Genomic DNA, 22,202 nt, shown 5'->3' on the forward strand with positions numbered 1-22,202 from the left:
ATGGAGAATGGTGTGTATTTTATGAATAGAGCACAAAGTCTGTAAAAGTGTGTACTGAAACAACTTTGGAAAAGCTGTAGCAAGGGCATTGTTCTCAGCCCCAAATACGTATCCATGCCTATGATGAAAATAAGCATCAGTTACTCCTTCATTTTTTCACTCCTCTGACAAGTTCTTCCAGTAAGGATTTTACTTCTCTGTTTTAGAAAGACCAGGATGGCTAACAAATCAGGGCTGGCTGATGATAAAAGGTGGGAAAGTTCTTGGGTCATTCTGTGTAAACAACATCTTAAAGCAGAATTTTCTTCATAGATTAATTCCCCTGTTGTTGTGTTTTGGTTTGGTTATTTTTAAAAATTTTGATGCTTCCTAGAAAGCTCTAGATGTCAATCATAACCCACTCAGTCTATGCCTTGACCTATTTGTTTACTGTGTCATAATTTTTAACCCTCAAGTACAATGTCTCTTGGTCAAACTTGGCTACTGCTCCTTCTTACGTAGCTCTGCAAGTACAGGAACCTTTCCATCACCTCTGTCCTCTATTGACATGCACTGGAGGTCATGGTACATATTAGCATGTCCTTTTTGATCTTCAGCTGCACAGGTCAAGATCACTTAACCTTTCCACTCCGAGTTTGGGAATTAGCACATTTGTTATGACATTTTTGCAAGGGTTTGATTTGCTTTAATTAGGCACAATTTGTTCTTCTGTGCAAGGCCTCAAAAAAAGGAGCATTGTTAAGTTCGACTGAGTTGGTAAACACAGAATAATTATATTTAGAAGGGACTCCTGTACACCTTCCCATCAAGTGTATATACATATTCATGAGACCACCCTGCACTCATGGGAGAGAGGGGACCACCAGACAGGTTCCCATTTTCCTTGGGCTTTGTGAAGATTAGGTCCTTTCTCTTCATCTTCCTCTTACTTTGTCAAAATTTCCAATATTTCTTGATTCCAAATGCTGCTTTTGCTGCTCTCCTGCCTTTAAATCTACTGCCTGAGATACTACCATAAGCTGGTGATAATAAAATCTGAAGATGAATGTAAAATTTGATATAGAGCTAGTGATGATGTTTTAAATAATTAGCTTAGGTTAACATGAAACAGATTGAAAGACTTAGATAGTGCCAGAGTTCTTGCTTTGAATAATAACTCAGCAATTGTGTAGACATAAACATCACATTTTCTTTTTATGCACATTGATTTTGAATTAATGAAATCAAAGTGACATTGAAAGAGTCAGGGAATAATTTTGTTTATCTTATTTCGGTAAATTGAAATCATAATGAATTGGAAAGGAGTAATTACAGTCAGTTCACATTTTATGCACAATAAAGCAGTTATTTATTGTGGCGTTCAGTAGACTGGGAAGTTATTGAAGTTGCCATAAATACTGAGTGCTGAATCCTTGATTTACGTGCATGTATGCACATCTGATACTCCTCAAATGTCAGAGTACCATATGCTGTTGCGTAGAAAAAGCGTTCTGCAATTTATGCAGCAGACACAGACACAGCAATTGGGACCTCAGAAGGCAGGGCTGGGTTTCAGAGGGTGCCTAATGCCCTCTGAATGCTTTTGCAGTCATAAGTACCATCTGTTTTGACACAGTCTGGGACTGCTTCACACTGGTGGTCAGGAATCCATGTAACTTAGTGCAGTTGGGGTTGAGCCAGTTACATTTTTCTTGCAGAAGAAAGCTGCCAGTGGCCAAGTCTCTTTCCCAGCTTAACTCCCAAAATTCCCATAAACAAAGTTTTAATCCTTGTGGTTCTGAGTAAGCACTACGTGCTTGCTCAGTGCGTTGTTGTGTGTGTTTGCAACAAGAGGGGACTGCTCACTGTCACTCAAGGGCTCTCGTAACGTGACGTGTTTATTATGAAAGAGCCTTGGTTTATGTATCTTTGTTGGAGAGATGCTGGATAAGTTAGACTGAGATAGTGTTGTGGATTTCTGCTTTGGAGGGCTATGTTTCTTTTCTTTCATCCTCTCTGGAGTGTTCCTGTCACCCAGGTCCCAAAGGTGATTTGTTGGGGAATTGGCTCTGGCCAGCTCTTTGCTGAGCGCATTCCTTTGTCTGTACATGTAGTGGCAACACTGTGGGTTTGTAAGAAATGCAAAAATGTGGATTAAGTGAAGTTTTCTACCATTGCTTCAAAATGCCCTGGAGACCAGCTTTGTTTTTCTCAGTTTGGCCATGGGTCAGAAGGGAGGAGGGATACAACCCAAGAAATGAGGCATTTGCCCTCAAAACCTGAGAGTGCTTGCCAGGATACTAGCAGGTGCTTTTGAAGGAATCTCATTCCTGGAAAAGAAAATAAACTTTGAAAACTGAAGTGTAAATGGATCTTATCTGATCAGGAGCAGGTGTTGCAGGTCAGCCTTTAGTTACACTTAGCACTGTTCTATTGATTTTTCTGTAAGCCATGGGCATCCTACAGATGGATGCAGGCAGGGCTCCTAGTCTGCAAAGGCATTAGTCTGGGATCTCATCTCATCTCATTTGTAGAGTCAGGAAAACTGTTACTGCCTCAGTGGAATTTTCCTACAGGACTGAGAAGAGCTCACCAAACTCACCTTGGAGTGAGCAGTGACCTGTTAAGCACTGGTAGCTTATTAAGCAGTTTTTATAGATGAAGATTATATTCTCTTGTCTGTTGGCAGCATTTTTTGTTGCTGTTTCATTATCACTAACTTACTGGTAGTTTAGCTGGTAGGGGGTTGTGTCTACATTGACACACAACTCATCATCTGGGACATCAAGTGGGCACTTGCAGATATCTCATGGACAATCCATAACAACTTGCGCTGAACCCAGCTGAGTTGGGATTGGCTTTACCAACTGGGTTTTGAGTTTGTTTTCTTATTTTAAATCTAGAGGGCTCTTCTTGTGCCGTGTACAACTCTGTCCTATAATTTGCAGGTTTATCTTTTCCAAATCATCAGCAAAGACTATGTTTTCAAAGCCTGAATTTATTTTAGGAAGGATATTTGTACTATTCTACATTACATTGATTTGATGCATCATTAGCATCTGGAGAGAGACTATTTACAAGATCATATAGAGACGGGACAAGGGGAAATGGCTTCAGGTGCAAAAAGAGTAGGTTTAGATTACATATATGGAAGAAATCCTTTACTGTGAGGGTAATGAGGCAATGGAAAAGGTTGCCCAGAGAAGTTGTAGATGTTCCATCTCTGGAAGTGTTGAAAGCCAGGTTGGATGGCAATCTGTTCTAGTAGAAGTTATCCCTCCCACAGCAGGAGGATTGGATCTAGATGATCTTTAAAGTCCCATTCAACCCATCAGCATTCTATGATTCTGTGATCTAAACTTGAGTGATAGGAGAGAAGCACACTTTTATGGCTTTAAACCTCTCATTACTGTGTCTTCTTCTGTTTAGCATACTGCTTACCATTTGTTTTTCCAATTTTGAAGGTCAAATTCTGGATCCCTTGTTAATTTGAAAGTGAGTAATTTCTGAGAGCTGCATGCTTTTAAAATGCCAGCAGTTGATTATGAAAAACAATGTTCTTTTACACAAATAATTTGTTTATGGTGAATATACTGGAAACAGCCGTTCTTGGGGGAATTATTTGTCTACTGCACCATTTGCTACCAACTGGATGCAAGTCCTCTTGCATCACAGAACAAAGTGATTATATTGTCAGCTTTTCCCAGAGGCAGACATTCCTCTGCTTTGTATATTAATTTCTGTTTAGAGTCACACACATGTACCAGAACTACACTTCAGAGTTCTGCAGGTCCCAGTTTCACAAGGGTCCCCCCCCGTGCAGGTCACATTTTGATCCATGTCAACTAGGGATTTTGAAAATATTTCTCTTCCATAAATTCATTCCAGCAGCTTGTCTTGAAGTTTTGTAATAATGTAAACTGATGCATTTTTATTCCAAATTCTCCCATTTTGGAAAGGTGAAATAGTGTAACAGCTACAATTGTCTGAAGCAGCTGACTGGATTTCTGCATTTGGAAGTTGGGAGCCATTAAGCAGTTCTTCCAGTTTTCTATATAAATTGCAAAGGTACATTTGCATCAACACAAACTGAATGTTTATCATTCAAAGACAGAGTAGGATCTGTTTGTCCTATCTCATTGTTATTCTAGGTGACTGGTTCTGGCCGTGTGTGTAGCTTGAGAACTACTATCAAGCAGTGTGCACTCATCTTCTCTACATTTTTGTATTGGTATTAAATGAAAAATAAAGAACAATAGATTTAAAAATTGGAACACAGTAATGTAGATGTTGTCCAGTCAGGTGGAAAAATATTTTACCTGACAAAATTTTGACCTTGGAGCATGTTAGAGTAACTCGAAGAAATGGCAGGTTGTAGCTGTAAGCCTGTTTCACTGAAACAAGTCATTCTCTGGATAAATTGGGAAGGGTTTTTTTGTATTCACCAGGATGGTGTTCCTGGGTTAATTAAGGCTGTCAAACTTATCAGGAGAAGAGAGAGAGATGATGGCAGGATTTTTAGTATGATTTGAAATTAAGCAAACTATCTATTTTTTTGTTGACTTAATTAAACCTTTACATAGAAGTATGTTGAAGATGTTTATTTATCAGCATCTTGCAAAATGATTATTTTAATTTTAACTACATTTTGTACATTTCAGAGCCATGCATTGAACAGCATGGATTCCCATAGGTGTGGTAATCCTTAAAGTGGGGGTTGATGAAATGCAGTATCTCTGATCCTTTGATAATCCAGCCCTGAAAATCCAGGAGGGCACAGGATGCCTCTCCTCAAAGTTGTATGGAATAGGTTGGGAGATGATAACTCATGATTTGGAGGAGGTAGACAGGGGCTCCTTCTGAGGAGTGGGTTTATCTACATTAGTATTTTTGTTCAAGTCCAAAGCTCACTTTTGAAATGCCTTTCTTTACTCTGTTTTAGTAGTCACCACAAGGTATATGAACCCAGTTATACACAGGCAAAACTAAAGCAAAAAAATATGTTCTGGCAGTTCTAAAGCACCAAAGGCAACCCCTACTGAGCATCAGGGTTGGGGATTAAATTAAATATTGTCAAAAAAGTAACACCCACTTCACAGGCCTGTGGATGTTGGGTTTTCAGCAATATTAGTTTTGCTCCACAGAACTCTTTCTGGGCTGCTCTCCTTGCTAATGTAAATATAAACTAGCTCAGCTGGAGGAGCTCCCTGGCATACCATAAAGCGTTGGGAGAGCCTCTGACCTGAAGGATTTAAATAGAGCTTGTACTTAAGCATGTGTGGAATTCATTTTGGGACACATATTTCCTGAACATGGAAAAAATGCACCTTCCAATCCGTCTCTGTGTAATTCCCACAACGATGCACTGTGAAACCCTTTCTTGAAAGCTGATGTGCTAGTATGATCAGTGGTACGGAAGGCTAAATTAAGATGCTTTGACTTTCTAAGCTAAGAGTGAATTACTTTCTTACTTTTCCTCCCCCTCAGTCTTTGTATTTTTAGCTCTGTTCAAAAATATGGAGATAAAATGAATTTCTGCCAAGTGGCAGGGGACAAAGTCAGTAGGGGGGAAATTAGTTCCAGCTTTTGACAAATACATTGTAAGGAAGAATTATTTGCTTAATAAAACTGTAATGATTACTTCACTTGCAATGCTGTTTGACTTTAACCATCTATTGTGAGTATGCCAGGAATGCAAGATCAGGTCTCCAAATGTATGTAGAGAAGTTTATAGGCTAAAGAAAGCTGGAGCTCAACATCACAGGGAAGTTACACCAGTATAATCCAAGGTGTAAAGTGTCACGTAGAAACTACTGTGAAATGGCTACAGATTTTTGTTAACATAGCCCTCTTCCACAATGCCTCTAGTCTTATACAATAGGTACAGTTTCTTATTGCATTCTAAAGGAGGTTTTTAAAAACCATAAAAGGTTATTTCAAGTTCTGTGGAGCTGTTCCTTCCAAGACCATGTGGATGCAATTACTTTGTGAGCTCCAAGGTTGCTTATTCTTGCACTGACAAATCGAGCTCTGCCACAGGTCTTTGCTCTCAAAATGAGAATTGCATGACTGACGAGATCTTACAGGATAAAAATTAGTTTTCACCTTTGCCAAAGTGTTTTTGTTCCTTTGACCTCAGTTTTCCATGTAACTTTCTGTTTTGGCAAAAAGAAATTGTCTGGTGAGAGGGAAGCAGTAGCTGCAACCTGTCTCAGGTTTATCTGGACTTTTGCATGTGTCTGTTGGAAGCAAGTTGGTAAAATACAGAGTAAACAAAATAATGATAAGATAAGGTGGGGGGCACTGAATAGTATTTTGTGTAGTTATCACTCTGAGTGTTTGTCAGCTGTGATGATGTTTCAGGAGGAACCCTTTGGAAATCACAGGGTATGGTGATTAGGAAGGGACCCACAAGGACCATTGAGTCCAGCTCTTGAGTGAATGGCCCATAGAGGGATTTAACCCACAACCTTAGTGTTGTCAGTAGCATGCTCTGACCAACTGAGCTGGTCTCATCTGCAATGGTTTACAATATTTGTCAGCAGATTACCAGACTTTTTCTCTAGGAACCATCTTTTTCAATTGAATTGAGACACAAAAATAGCAATATCTAGAGAATGGGTTAAAATTTATGGCCTTAGAGCTGCAAGGTATCTGAAAACTAACAACACACTTTGAGAAGGTCGCTCAATACTCAAAATACTCTTGAAAAAGTAGGTTAAGGAGAGAGAAAGCATAGCATTCTCTAAGGAGACAGGTGTAGGGAAGATGAATGGATTCTATAAACACAGATGAGAAAAATAAATGTCTAGGTGCTGTGTGGCACCAGAGAATCCCAGCATTATCATGAGTCACGTACTGAAAATACATCAGCCTTCTGAGACTTGCAATCTGGAAGGTTGAAGATGTGGTTTCCATGAAATATGGATGCAAAGGACTCCACTTTCACCACTGCTGGTGAGGTTGGGTGGTACGTGGTGCTCAGTTGAGAGCATTGCTCCTTAAGAGAAAAACAAACACACAGATAGGAGAAAATGCAAAGGAAAAGATAGAAGAATCTGGGAATATTAGTAATATGACTCATAAAAAGAAAGGCAAATGCATGTAAGAAATCCTTACAGAGAGAGTGAAGACCTCACGTTCTTCACAAGCACAAGGAGAGGGGCAAGAAACAGCTTCTTGTATGAGCCAAATAAGAAAAACTTAGAAACTTGATACAGTGACAACAGTGGAACAGGCATCTCAGTGAGCTAGGTAGTAACTGCCCCAGCAGTTAAAAACACAGCAGACATGCACATCAGAAATGGTTTGGGTGTACTTAGTGTTCCTGGAGAGAGATGAGAGAGCTCATCCAACTCATTCTGTATGCTCTTCATTGTAAAAGGCTGCAAAGTCCTATAAGTATCTCCACTGGGCAACCCTGTCCTTCTGGCATTCCTGACCGCTGCAGCCCCGTACAAGTTTGCATGTGCGTTTTGTTCCAGTTGCCTCTTTGCTATCTGAGATTCTCCAGTTCCTCCCAGCCCCCTGGGACTCCTTTTGCTACTCTCATCTAAGGGCACACAGCCATATTTGAAATCTGCCTGTCAAATTCACAAGGCCTTCCTTGGATTAGCTCACATTGTATCCCCTGCAGAAGCCTGTGTTCCCCTTTGCACCGTTGATTGGATCTGCTACAACCATTAAGTTCCCATTTTCCCCAGTCTCTGTAAAAGGAGTACCTACTTGGCATGCCTGAGGTTGATGGTACTGTGGTAAAAATGTGAAGTCTATACCCTCATTGCACTTAGTAAAATATGTAATATCTACACAACACCTGAAGAGGTGCTAAGTCAGTGAGGTTTTGGCACTCTGTGTAAATGCTTCTTGCACACATTACTCTGCAGCTAATGTTTACAAAAATGACAATTGCTTTTTATTTGTCTTAGCTATACTTACTTTTTCAGAGCTTGAACACAGTTTGGTTTATTTCCTGCCTTAGTTTTGCTAAAAACATCAGTGGTGACAGGAGATCAACATGAAGAATCCTTTTCAATTGTCAGATAAGAATCTGAAGTTTGATTGATATTTGCAAAATTTTCATTTTAATTTTGTTGGGCTGAAGAACTCAGTATAGTATTCATTTCAAAAAAGACTCATTCTCAATACCGTAGTGGAAGATGTGAATGAATGGAGTCATACCTTAAGGATGGAAGATGGTTCAATCTTAAAAGTCCATGCTGGGATCCAGACATCGAGTGTCCCGTGTTAGTGTGCATTGCTGGAGTAATGGAAATACAACATTGTTTTCTCTCTCTGGTTCTGAAATCAGAGACCACATATTCCTGTTGATGCCAGAAGGAATGGAGGATCTTGGCTTAAATCTTATATATTTAAAGGGTTTTTTTTCCCCAGATGTATGTATTAATTGGGAAACAAACTGGGGTGAAAGAATCCTTTGAAATAAACCAGATTCTGAGTGGAATAAGAAAACTCCCTCTAGTGCATTTTCTCCCTCTGTGTCAGCTTTTATGGTTCTGTTTCTGGCACGCATCTTTTGAGATTTCTTTAAAGATTGTTAAGAAATTTTGTCTTCCATCAACAAACAACTTTCAGAGCTTGATCAAAGCTTTAATAAAAGGCATCTTGCACAGAAGATTGGAGGCAAAGGGGCAAAAGAGGTTGTAGGGAGGAAAGTCCAGGGCTGCTTTCTAATTTGTTTTTACTTTCTAAGATCACCAAAATTAAAGTTGCATTTCTGGCTTGTAAACTATTTGGTTTACAAGAGAAATGCTTGTATAGGGCATGTGTGTGTATAAAGATGTGTATTGAGAACTGTAATCAGCAACTTCATTTGTACTTTTGCAGGGCTGTGTTTATTAATGTTACACTGTCATTAAGTTGCTCTTTCTCAAACTGCCTCAGCCGGTTGGTTAGCGCTTGGTAAATGGTGAAGAACAAAATTTGGAGGAAACTCCTAGAGGTTGAGATAGTGCTATAGGAAGCCCCTCCCAACAACATTAGAAAAGTCTGGAAAATATACCGTAGACCAAGTGTTTTGCTGAAGTTTTGAATGCTAGCAAAAAGCTTTCCAAGTTTTTCCTGGCAATAAGGCTCCTGGACTCACCTGCTATTTTTTTTTTCCCCCTTAGGGGTGTACAGCAAACAGTAAGCAGGAATGCCTCTGTGTGGAGTTCAGCTAAGCTACCAGCAAAATTCCTGTCTGAGAGCATATTGCATTACGGGCTCGGCAGAGCAGTAATGTGCTCACAGCTCCCTTTTTTAAACACAATGACAACACCACAGCCTTTTTCCACAGTGCTTTGTGGAGGGGAGGCAGGGTGCACGTGTATGTGTCTGTCTGGAACTCCATGCCCGAGGATGGAGGGAGCAAGTTTCACGTGAAGTTTCAGCACCTTTAGGACTAAAGGGAAAGGAAATACAGGATGCACATCTGGAACTGCTATACTAATGAGAGAATTAAGAGAGCACAAAGCACGGAGCACACACATAAAACAGAAGGTCAGGCCTTTCTTAGCCCAAAGTCTAAGTTAAAAACCACATATTAGTAATTCCTTCCGCACCCGGAATGTCAGAGGTATTGATTATTCACGGTGCCCAGGAGTGATGGAGGAATGCCACTTCTGATCCAAAAGCAGTGGAGATTAACCGTATTAGCTTGGAGCATTGCTCACCAGGGGAGAGGGGGAGAATCATGGACTGTGAAAAGCTTTTTTATGCTTAAATAGAAATGGAAACTAACGAAGACTGTAGCCCTACAGAAATTTTAAGGTGTTTTTAACTATAACTGACCAAAAATGTATGTTTTCCAAATATGCTGTGTCTGACAGAAGGTACTCATGCCCACAGGACTAAAAAAATGTTTAAAGCTTATGTTAATAATTTAAACTTTTTGCTTTAATTGTAATTCTGTTTTGTGGGATAGAAACAAGTATTTGTTCTATGTTTTTTTTATTTGCATAATTTTGTTTTCCTTTTTGTTGTGGTTTGTGTAAAACAAACAACCAACAATCAACCAAGGAAAAGACCCAAAACAAATGAAAAAGTAAAAAGAAAGGAATTGACAATGTCAAATAGATGTAATAGTAGAAGATACATCCAGCACTTGGAAAAAAGTGTATATTCTTTTATATTAGAAACATTCTTTTAATAAAATCTAAAAAAAGGAGCAAAAAGTAAAGTCTTTACCACAAATTCTGCACATGTTTAGCTTCAGGCACTGTCACTGGTTTTGGTGATAATGTGAGGGAGGTCAAACATATGGTAAGTCCTTGCAAAAATTAATCTCAGGGACTGTTGCCTAAGAGGCCTGTGGAGTCAGTGCTTGTCTGCAGGAGCCTGGCTGCTGCTGGTTGGATTTTTCTCTCCAGCTGTAAATCTCATTTTTAAAATACCAGTATATACCAGATGCTTACAAATAACACTCCTCGATGCAATTATTTGCAATAGCTGCCAGGGGGGTATTAGGAGGTCTCAAAGGGAGCAGGGTGTCTGCAAAACCCACTCAGCATGAAGATACTGTTCTTGCTCATAAATACACAAATCCCTGTGTTAGGACCACATAGCCATAGCACGGACTCAGAAGCCTTTGGGAAAATGTTCTTTCATTTCATTTGCTGAAACAGTGAGTTTCTAAGTAAAACAAGATGCAGAAGAGGAAGAGGGAAGGAGCTGGGTAGTATAGGTTGTTCCTCCACGGTGTGAGAAGATGATTTTGATCTCTCTGCAACTCAGCTAGGTGATCTTGTGCAAGCCATTGGACTTTGTGTCTTGCGTTCTTGGGTTAAATATTTGTGCCTCTTTCTCTTGCAGACACACTGTGAAAATACAGGCCTGTGGTTGCTATTGTTGTAGGTAGTGAGATCAGAGCAGGCCTGTGCTGGGCTAAGTAAAAGCTTGACAGGGAAGTTTATGTGTAACAATCAAATTCACCAAAAACGTACTTAAATTAAAAACTCTGCTCAAATCCAGGTGTGGGTATGTTTGTTGAATGCATTTCTGGCTGTATCCTGCTTAGCCCTTATCTGTGCTGTCACAGTAACACAGCTGCAGAGTCAGTGTTACTTACAGGGCTGCCTTTGTACACTTCCCTGAAAAGCCTGAACATTGATGTGACAGCAGGAGATGTGATGTGGAGAAAAGCTTGGTCCTCTAAAAAAATTGTCTCTCTGTGACACTTGTTATTCTAACCACTAAATTGTGGTCACTGTATTCATTTCTGGGTGGTGCTTTCCTTTATGAAGTTTCTCTTGAGCTCAATACTGAGGTGTGCTCTGCAGCAGCATGCATCTCTCATGCAGTGGTTGTATCTTGTGTAGCATACTGCAAAAATATCCTCAGTCTCTAAATGTATTGCCCATGGCATTTGCTTGACTATCAAAGTTATATATCAGTTATCTTCTCTCAGGGTTGCTGTTCCCTGAGATTCTCCTCGGGGTTGCTGTTCCCTGAGGTATATAGGGCTTTCTAGCTTTTCTTGCCCAAAAGGTCCCACGCCAGAGCCAGAGAAGACAAACAGAGACTGCCAGTCCGTGTTTCCAAGGTTATTTATTCTTTCATTCTTTCTCAGCTCTGCAAGGCATCTCCAGCAGAGCAGGACATGGGGCAGACTGGGCGGATCAGAGGGTCCTGGACCCTTTGTACCGTTTCCCTGGTCCAACCACCATCCACAACGTACTTTTTATTTACAAAATCTTACCAATACTTACTGCCTATGTTAACATGTCATTTCTACTCTAAACCAATCCTCGTGATCCAACTCAGCAGAAAATGGGGGATGAGAACAAGGAGGACAGGACCACTCCCCAATTCCTCCGTCTTGCCTCTTCAAGCCCACATACTAAAAATCCTAGATTCTACATTTACACTCTGTGATAAACTAGCTACTACTTATTTTGAATTCTCTTGGCTTGTGATTCTTCATACAATGTGGGCATTCACTCCCATGGCCAGGATCAGAGGCAATGTCCTCCTGGGCTCTGTGTGAGGCTGGTTGACCCCCTTGTACAGATCCCAGACCCCCCTGTCCGGTCTCCAAACCCTCCAGGTCGACCAGAGGGATGTCCTGGACTCCGACAGTCTTCCAGTCTTTTACTTGGTTTGCTTGGAGAAACTGGGAGCAGGAGTGGAAATTACTTGTAGGCAATGTCAACACACAGGGAAAACAGTTGAAATAATTTTACAGCAAAGGTGGCCTTTCTTAGTAGCAAAATACCTCATTTTTTGTGCCTGATTTTTGCCACTAAAATGAACTAAAGAGAGTGAAGAAGTAGCAAATTGTTTTGGAGAGGGGAGTTGAGTTGACTGCTTCCAGTGTGACAAATAGCCCTAGCAATAAGTGTGTAAGTATTGTATAACAATTCTCCAACAAGTTTCCAGGCATGCTGTTTCTTCATCAGTTACTTTTCTGGGCTTTTTTTTTTTCCCAATCCAACTGAAGTTCCCTTTAGTGCATTGGAAAGGAGTGTTTTCTGTGTGCACATGAAGTCACTAGACTCTCGGTTGAACTTCGGAGTTTCAGTTTGCATGACTGAAAAATTAACTTCTCTGATGACACATTGAACATAAGTGTGTGGAGTTCAGCTTTTCCAGTCTGCCCAGATCTGGTGAAGGAAACAGCATTTGCCTTGTGAGCTCTCTTTTGGCCTCCTGATGAATGGCTGAAGCAGCTGAGAGGTAAAGGACCACAGCGTTCTATGCCCCTAAGAGCTCACCTTTCCCAAGGTTATGGACAGTTACTTTCTGCCAAAAAATAAGCCTGTGACTCAAACATAATAATTCCTTACAGTGTTTAATTAATAGGATAAAGAATTAAAATCCTCAGATTTTAAAAAATGTTTCCTCTGCTGTCTCCTCTTTAGGACTCAGAACTGCATCATCTCCTTTGCTGAAATAGCTTTTGAAATAAGTTTTCTCACTCTGACTGGCGGAATTGACTGCTTAACCCCCAGCAAACCCCCAAAGTCCAGCATACTCCGTCAGCAAACAGGCTAGCAGGGTGCTGTGCTGTGCAGAGGGCTCTGTGTCTGTCCAGTGCTCATTGAAATTGTGTGTTCTGTCTTCCAGATTCTGACCTGAGCATGCGCACGCTCAGCACACCCAGCCCAGCATTAATATTTCCACCCAATTCCCCTGGGTTCCAAAATGGCAGAGGCTCGTCGACGTCGTCGTCCTCAGTCACTGGGGAAACGGTGGCCATGGTCCATTCGCCGCCCCCAACCCGTCTCACCCACCCTCTCATCCGGCTGGCATCCAAGCACCAGAAGGAGCAGGCCAACATTGACCGGCTGCCCGACCAGGCCATGATCCAGGTCTTCTCCTTCCTGCCCACCAACCAGCTGTGCCGCTGTGCCCGCGTGTGCCGCCGCTGGTACAACCTGGCCTGGGACCCGCGGCTCTGGAGGACTATTCGCCTGACCGGCGAGACAATCAACGTCGACAGGGCCCTCAAAGTGCTCACCCGGAGGCTCTGTCAGGATACTCCCAACGTATGTCTCATGTTGGAGACGGTAATTGTTAGTGGCTGCAGGCGGCTCACCGACAGAGGACTCTACACCATTGCCCAGTGCTGTCCGGAACTGCGCAGGCTGGAGGTGTCTGGCTGCTACAACATCTCCAATGAGGCGGTCTTTGATGTCGTGTCACTGTGCCCGAACCTGGAACACCTGGATGTGTCAGGTAATGGGGAATGTTCCAATACGTGTGCTTCTGATGCTTGTCGAGCTGCATAACTGCACGCTTATCCTTTCTGTGTTGTCTTTCAAAGCAGGAATGCCTGTCTCCTAACAGAGTGCCTGTGAGACAGGCACCACTAAATTCTCAGTGCCCCTAAAGCCAGCAGCACCTCTGGAGTGGCCAGGCCTCTTCCAAAGGAAGTGAGCTAGCAGAGATGGCCTGTTCAAATGACATGAGGAGTTATTACAGAGTTTTGCACGAAGCACCCATAGAAGGGCCCATGCTGCAGTCAGTGCTACGTCAGGTGGTGAAGCCTAGTTACTTCAGCAAAATTTGTTTTATCTTTTTCACACATATGTATATGTATTATATATAGGTAACGAATACATCTGTAGTCTGGTAAGTCACTTGAGGAGGAGCTCAGAATAAGTGCTAGGCTTTTTTTCTGGGTATTAACATCAGTTGTCATCCCTAGCTCAACTTCAAGGTCTCCTTGTTCCTTGTTTCCATTGCTATTTTAGCAAGACTTAGCCGACTTTTTGCCCTTTTTATTTTTGGTTTTTTTTTTCAACCGCTATTGCAGTTGTTTAGATCAGCAGAAATGTTTTAGACAATTTTCTTCAAGCCTGCTCTGAGGAAGCAAGATGTGTTTTCCCAAGGTCAGCTGCATAGAATTTCCTCTCTGCAAATAGGTTGGCACTTAATGGAAAGGATGCAGCCAAGCAGAGCACTGAAATAAATTTGCTGCTCAACATTTACTTTGTGATCTCATTTGTTATCAGTCTAATGCCATCATAAATCAGCCAAACCAGATTTGCCATTGCAGAGGTACCAGTGGCAACCAGCAGGATGAAGAGAGGGGATTAAACAACAGGGGATAAAAAGTGATGCTATCAAGTCACTGGTACCAGATGCTTTTTCCGGGGCTACCTATCTGGTGTACACAGATTTGCATTCTTTTCTCTGCCTTTTTATTTTTTTAAGCTGATTTATCCAACTCTGTCACCCTGTTCCTAGGATGACAGAATGTCATGGAAGGCATCAAAAAAAAAATCAATAAATCTGAATTATCCCCTTTTTGTGACTGCTTTCTGAAACCACAAGGTAATAAGGAGTCTGTGGAACTCCACAGGAGTCTATTCACAGTGACCTTGTATATTAATTACTTGTTGTTGGTGCACACTGACTGACATTAGTTCTGGATTGCTAATCACACATTCAGGTTAAAGCATCTCCAGTGCCAGGAGAAAATGTATGTACCTGTGTGATTAAGGCGTAGAGCTTTGAAGCTCACACCCTGAGTGTACCTGGGGGCTTATAGGTGGTTGAAAATGCTTTGGTCCACAGTTCTTATTTATGGATGTGCTGTAGAACAAAAGTGACTTTTTCAAAGGCAGGGAAAAGAAAAAGATTATAACAGGTCTTGAAATAGGTTCTTTTGGGGTCTATTGTCATTTGTGGTTTTCCCAACACTCTTACTGTCAGACGTGGAAGGTAGAGTCTGTCCCTAAAAGCTCATCAGTTTTGTATAAAGTGTGCAGGGGGCAAATAAAATACCTGTTTTACTTCGGTTTTGTCTCATCAGTGAGATAGGACAGTAATTTTAATTTCTTTTTTCCCTAAGTTGTTCTTTCTATTTGGAGCATGTGAAGGAAAAATCCTGCTTTTGAACATGCTTAGAAGTCAGTGTGTTTGGGTTCAGATACCGCTTTTGCTGCATGTACCATATAAATGGAGGATAATCAGTCTCCAGGCTCTTGTTTTGAGTCCATTTTTTCATTCTGATGTGGGTAATTTTGGAGCATGTTTTGGAAAGAGGATTCCATTTTCCCCTGCTTCTCTCTGAAGTTACGAGGACAAGGCTTGCACCCACATGCTCAAGGAATTCTCAGGACTGAAGTGTTTCACTGGTTTGGTTCCATACTGAGCAAGAGGACGTGGGGTGTGTACTGGGGGGTGATGCTAGTTGCTGGTTAATTAAACCCCAGTTCACATTTGTACATCTAGTTGAATCCTTTTTCCCCTTGGATGGCTACTTGGCAGCAAAAACTTACCAAAATCTTTAATGTCAAAACCAGATGTTTATATTAACTTTAGGAGCTTTCCACAATGTAAGTTCTGTCACTGTCAGCAGCCGCTTTGTGGGCAGGTCTGAGATACTGCTAGAAGTTGGTTGAGCTTGACTGCAAGTTATTATCTAACACTCTAGCCAATATGTTTTTCAGTCTGTTTGGACGTTTCTCCTCCCTTTTAGAAATCAGTTCTACTTACTTTGTGGAAAATCCTGTTATGAGAGCTTTATTTTTACATTTTGTATTATTTAGGACAGCAAAATTGTTGCGGACCCAAGAACCTGTCATTTTGCCTAAAAATCAGTCAGTTCTGTATCAGCGCCGACTCTTTTCTGGTGAAACTGTTTTGAATATCCTTCCCATGAAATGTTTTCCAGTGTGGCCAAAGTAACTAGACATGGCAATGCTGAGCTTGACAAAACAGTGATTGCACAACTGATATATGTGACTCCAACCCTGCTGTGAGACTTCTGACCCATTCACTTTCTAATTACGGTCATTAAACGTTCTTGGACTCTCAGCAGACAGAACATTCTCTTTGGCCTTGTGGATGCATCATTCTCACTAAGCTGGATTTAAAATTGAATTCTGGTCATAATATAAAATATCCATACTGACTTCTTAATCCAGCAACCTCCTCAGCCAAATGCAACATCAGCAGCTACATCAGGTGCAGCAGAACTCTGCCTAGGTGCCAGCTTCTTCTGTGAAAGTCCTTTCATGCATTTTGTATCATCTACTTCAGAGAATGTACTTGAGGAGAATTTTTTACACCATTAGTATTGTACTGCTTCCCTTTAGAAAAATCCTTTGTGTTACTGAGTGTGTGTATAGTACTTACCTGAAGGCAAAAGTATTTCCAGTGATTGCTCCTGAGCATAGATGGATCTGAAACAGTCTGAAGAGAAAACAGCATTCAGTTTCAAGATGTGTGTTGAACAGAATGTTATACTTCAAGGTCCTGCTTCTGCATGACCTGTGGGCATTTTGCCCATTTAATTGTGTAGAGCCTAAGGTAAACTTTGCATCTGTTCAAGTAAATTTGAAACCCAAATTAAAGATCCAGCATAAATTTAAATGATGAATGTAGAATTTTAGGTGCAGGTGGCAAAGTGTTTCAAGTCCATATCCCTTCTTCTTACAGCATTTGTGTGAGTCCACATGGTTATCTCAAGTAATTTTTTTTTCCTTTTTGCTTCTAAGAACTGAAGCATATTCACACCTTCCCCTACGCCCCTGAATAGCAAGTGGTATAGCTTTGAGTCATGTGAGTTTTTTAGGCAGTCTCCATACTCATCATGCTCTTTAATTCCACATTACAGTATTTCTGTAGGGTTTCTGATATGTGGAGTTCTAAGGTCATCACTTTTTATAAGTCATTTCATACTGCTTGGCCAGTGCTCCAGCAATACAGAAAAGGTCTTTTTATTTCTACCTAGGGGCATAACCTGCAGGATCTTATCTGAGTAGCCATTTATGGCTAAAACTGTTGGGCCTTAATCACTAATGGGTAAACTCTCCCTTCTTGCAGCTGTTGCATGCTATGGTAATACAAAGTGCCCAGCTGAACTTGGCACAGCTTAAGAATTTCCCTAAGAAGCCTGAGAGTGCCAGTTTGCAGTGCAGCAGAAACCGCACTTTCCAAAAAAAGCTTTCACTCTGCACTAGGCAATAAGTGGAGGTTAAAAATGGGGAAAGTCTGTGTGTGTTTTTCCCTTTAATCTAGTTCTTTGTCTTTCCTTGCAAGGTCTGGTGTTTCTCCTCTAGTCTCGTTACCTCCATTCATGGCCAGACTTTCTCATTGGACACAATCCTTTTCCTTGTCTGTCCGTGTCCTCGCATACCCCTACCGGTCTGTTGGCGCTTACTGGTTCTCCCCATTCTCCTTAGGTTATCCAAATCTCCACCCTTCTGCAAGCACACAGTTGTGCCATAGTTTTGCATCCTTCCCACATTGCAGGCTTGGGGCTGGATTCACATCTGTTCTCCAAATGCTTGCGGCAGGGTGGAGGGGGGAAAGGGAGCAGGGTTGTGTTTTCTATAATGAGTTTGGATGGTGAAAGAGCCTCTGATGTTGGTTTGCAAATTCAGCCAGTCAGCAGTGAGACTGATCAAAAAACTGCATTGGTTGTCACGCAGTATCCTTTTTTCTCACTGTCCCGGGGTTTATATTGCAGTAACAGATCATAGGCTGTCCCCAGATAGACCCAGGGCCAACATATTACATTTGGGATATGGACAAAATCAGTCCCTTGCTTTCCAGGGCTCACAGCCTGAAAGCAACCTCAGTGACTGCAGTGGAGTTTCTTGTTTCATCTGGTGTGAGGCTCAGCACAGCAAATCCAAACAATCGGTCAGGGTGATTCCACCCTTGCAACATGAGGATGCCTTCACCGTGTCCAACACACCATTCCTCACCCACCTTTCTGGTCCTGCTGTGTGATTTGTTCTTACTGCTTCCTTAACCTCGCTGTGTTTTCCCACTTAGGCTGCTCCAAAGTAACGTGCATCAGTTTGACTCGCGAAGCCTCCATCAAGCTGTCTCCCTTGCACGGGAAGCAAATCTCCATCCGCTACTTGGACATGACAGACTGCTTCGTCCTGGAGGACGAGGGGCTGCACACCATTGCCGCCCACTGCACTCAGCTGACCCACCTGTACCTGCGCCGCTGCGTCCGCATCACCGACGAGGGTCTGCGCTACCTGATGATCTACTGCACGTCCGTCAAGGAGCTGAGCGTCAGCGACTGCCGCTTCGTCAGCGACTTCGGCCTGCGGGAGATCGCCAAGCTGGAGTCGCGCCTGCGGTACCTGAGCATCGCGCACTGCGGCCGCATCACGGACGTGGGCATCCGCTACATCGCCAAGTACTGCAGCAAGCTGCGCTACCTCAACGCGCGGGGCTGCGAGGGCATCACGGACCACGGCGTGGAGTACCTCGCCAAAAATTGCACAAAACTCAAATCGCTGGACATCGGCAAGTGCCCTCTGGTCTCAGACACCGGCCTGGAGTTTCTGGCCCTCAACTGCTTCAACCTAAAGCGCCTGAGCCTGAAATCCTGCGAGAGCATCACTGGGCAGGGCCTGCAGATTGTAGCTGCCAACTGTTTTGACCTGCAGATGTTGAACGTGCAGGACTGCGAAGTGTCTGTGGATGCTCTGCGATTTGTTAAACGACATTGCAAGCGCTGTATTATAGAGCACACCAACCCTGCTTTCTTCTGAGGGGACACCCCGCACCTGTCATTGCAATGCAGTATTAAAAACACTGATGTATAAACACACGCTCCCATATTCAGTAATGCTGTCTTTTCTGTCGCTCACGGGAGTCAGTTTTTTCTGTACCTTATGGGTGAAGGGGGTTTCTAGAGGACTATTTTGTTTGCTTTTTGTATGATCACTTTTCAAGGTGCTGTGGGTCTCTGTGGAGAGAGAGGCTGCCTTAATGCAAAAGGAATGAGTGCTCAGCATCCCCGGTGGGGTGTCATTTCCATAAGGGCCATGATCGTGTCCCAGGCTACAGTAGCTGCCTCCAAAGGAAATAGCACATGATCCCTCCTTGGAAATGCTACTAAGCTGTGTCAAATACATCTGAATTCTAGCTGTGCTCATGAAGCTCACTATGCAATATTGTGTCTGTGTTCCCCAACTTTTTCCAATATGGCTGATAAAGCATCCTCTTGTCTCCAAGTAGTTTCTTTTTGGTAGTCATCCATTATAATCCCTCGGGAAATACTGGGTAATGTTCTTAAACATACTCATTTGAGGCAGAGTAACACCTGCTGGCCATTGCTGAGCACTTCTGTGGAGTGAATCTAGAGATTGTGCCCATGCACGGATTCTCTTGGGAAGCCCATCTCCAGGTCACTCGTGCATCATCGCTACTTACCTTCATTTCTAGATTTGTCCTCTCCAGCATGTGTAGTACCACCCTCTGGTATTAGTTAGGGACTTCTGGCTCTGATAAGCAGTGATGTATTCATCTGAGTGAAGGAGAACAAATGAGATATACGTGGCCTGGCAAAAGGAAAAGCCAGCAAACCAGCCTAAGAAGCTGCTGTAATTCTGCAACAAGCTGAGATAGTACTGTAGAGAGGCTCTGAGGCGTTGTGGAGCAGCTTGCAGGGTGCAGTCCCAATTGCTGTGCTGTGCAGCTGTCACCAAAAAGTCTGGCTTTGTCCCTTTGCTGAACCTTTTCAGGCATCACTGCAGTGAATGCTCCCTGAGCAAACCGGGCCCTTGCATTGAGGTAAAGTTAGTATGTGCCTTAAAACACTTGGAAACCTGACCCTTTTCTGTGGCCTTCCAGTTCAAAGGATAGTTGGCTGATCTCAAGACTTCAAAGACATTAGCCTGACGTTAGATAACACCCCTGGGGACAGAGGGGCTTGGAGTGTTACTCACATTAGATTTAGATTTTTTGAGACTTTGGCTCTGTGTGTTCCCTTAGGCTGGAGATACAGCTGCGTTCAACAAACAATTAAACAGCAGAGTTGCCCTGTGACACTGGGAGCTTGTGGTACTCTCATGGTCACTCTTGCTTTTGCATGAACAGGAGTGTTTTGGAAGTCCCCCATCTCATTGGCTCCTTCCCCAGAGCATGTGGTTGATTCATGGCTACTTTCTTCACAATTTTTTGGCAGCTCTTCGTCTGCATTTTCACATGTAATGCTCACATCTGAAAGCCAGACACGTGAGGGGTGATGATATTTTCAGGCAGGCCCCCTGTGCCTGACTGACAGGTGAATTCATATGTTCAGCTCAAACGCTGTAAGTGTCTCATAAGAAGGGAAGCACCGTGTCTGGTTTTCATAAGCAGTAGTTCCATCGTCTCCAGACAACACTAATAAAATCAGTGGTATGAAGTGAAAATCAATATGCTCAAGAAAAACATGTAACTGCTGAGGAAATACTTATAACAATACTCTCTGAAATTAAAAAAAAAAATTTAAAAAAGGCCATGGCTTGGACATGTCCCTAGAGTGGTAACTTGTCCTACTGCTGCAAAAATTCCTGTAACTTATGGATGTTCCTCCAATTTTGGATTTTTTTTTTTTTTTTTTTAATACAGGATGGCATCAGCTCTGAATTATAAATTAAGTTATACTAAAGCTAAGAGGGCCATGGAAAATGAATTTGTCATTGCTACTGTTACTGGTCAGTGACTAATATGAAGTGATACCACCCTTTGGACAGCTAATTTAATTTTGATTTTCCTTTCCATATTTCTAAAATAAGAGATCCTTCTCCAGCAAGTAATACAGTATATTTTATCCGAGCCAGCTATACTCTCTATCCTTTATCTAATAATGGCCTCAAGGAATTTAAATGTTGAGCCCTGAGGATGGTGGGAATTTGAGCCATTTGCACTCATGAAATATAAGGCCTCACTAGTAACATTTAATTGTTTATTAAAAAAAAAAAAAGCTACTTTTCTGGATATGTTAAATTGAGTGAATAGTGCTACATGGTTTTTAAAGTTTCTAATGTTTAAATTGGCCTGTACTGTACAAATCTCACTATAAAGCCTTAATTTGCTACCAAGAAATAAAACAATATATTGGTAACTGATGAGCATGCAGCGTCATTTGCACTAACTGATTAACTGCTAGTAAAAAAGAAAATATTAAATACTCGTAAAACTCAAAAAGTAGTGGGTGATTGAGTATATCAACCCATCAGGTAGGTGAATGACTATTAAAAGAGGGAAAAAATTGTTATGGATTATTACTTCCCCTGTCTCTCTCTTTAAAATTTGTTTTTCCTCATGTGGTTCTCCTTGACCCTGAAACATAATCAGAAACTGGAAGTGTAAGTAAAAGAAAAAACCAGCATATTAAAAAAACCCCAAGTACAAAAATTTCAGGAGGGCCTCTGCATTGGTTTAAAGGCATGTTAACATATTTGATGAGAAAAGTAAAATGGAACAACTGAGAGGGTAGAGCACTCACTGGAGCAGTGTTTCCTTTTGAATGCTCTAGAAACCCTTCTCGGGGGGGCACTGGTAGAAAGTTAATAAAGGTAATTTTTTAAGCTAAATGTTTTTAAGTACATAGTCTTACATGATCTGAGTTGGTACTCTGACACTGCTACTTATTTCAAGAAAATTTGAACTTAACTTAGGGATGCAGCTTGCCTGATTTGACTTTTAACCTTTTTTCCCATGTCTACTTCCAAAATGACAGAACCAGAAAACACTGGAAAAACTGTTCTGGAAAAAAATTAAATAGGCATGTGGAGCTGAGTTTGCTGAAAAGGCTGCAATGTGTGACTGATGTGTCTTCTAGTTTAGGGTTAGCAAAGACTATAAATTTCCTGAGTGAAAACATAGGTGATTCTTGAACCATAAAATTCAGGCTCAGGCACTGAGGCTTCTTCTGCTCTGCAATAGCATATGGTGATCTCATCAAAGAAAGGCAGCAATGAATCACATCACTTAGGCTGGCATGTTGTTTATGTCTTTGGAATCATTTGTGT

General features: G+C 41.8%; 1 protein-coding gene across 1 annotated transcript in view; it reads left to right on the forward strand.

The window, feature by feature from the left end:
- FBXL7 (F-box and leucine rich repeat protein 7) overlaps window positions 1-21,296 on the forward strand; it is a 174,715-nt gene extending 153,419 nt beyond the window's left edge. Inside the window, exons 3-4 of the mRNA XM_063400287.1 lie at window positions 13,045-13,656; window positions 18,214-21,296. Coding sequence (XP_063256357.1) covers window positions 13,045-13,656; window positions 18,214-18,950 — 1,349 coding nt within the window. The 3' untranslated portion in view covers window positions 18,951-21,296. The remainder of the gene's footprint in view (window positions 1-13,044; window positions 13,657-18,213) is intronic.
- Window positions 21,297-22,202: the final 906 nt, after the last annotated feature.

The sequence above is a fragment of the Prinia subflava genome, chromosome 1 (assembly GCF_021018805.1).
Source record: "Prinia subflava isolate CZ2003 ecotype Zambia chromosome 1, Cam_Psub_1.2, whole genome shotgun sequence".
Taxonomy (NCBI): domain Eukaryota; kingdom Metazoa; phylum Chordata; class Aves; order Passeriformes; family Cisticolidae; genus Prinia; species Prinia subflava.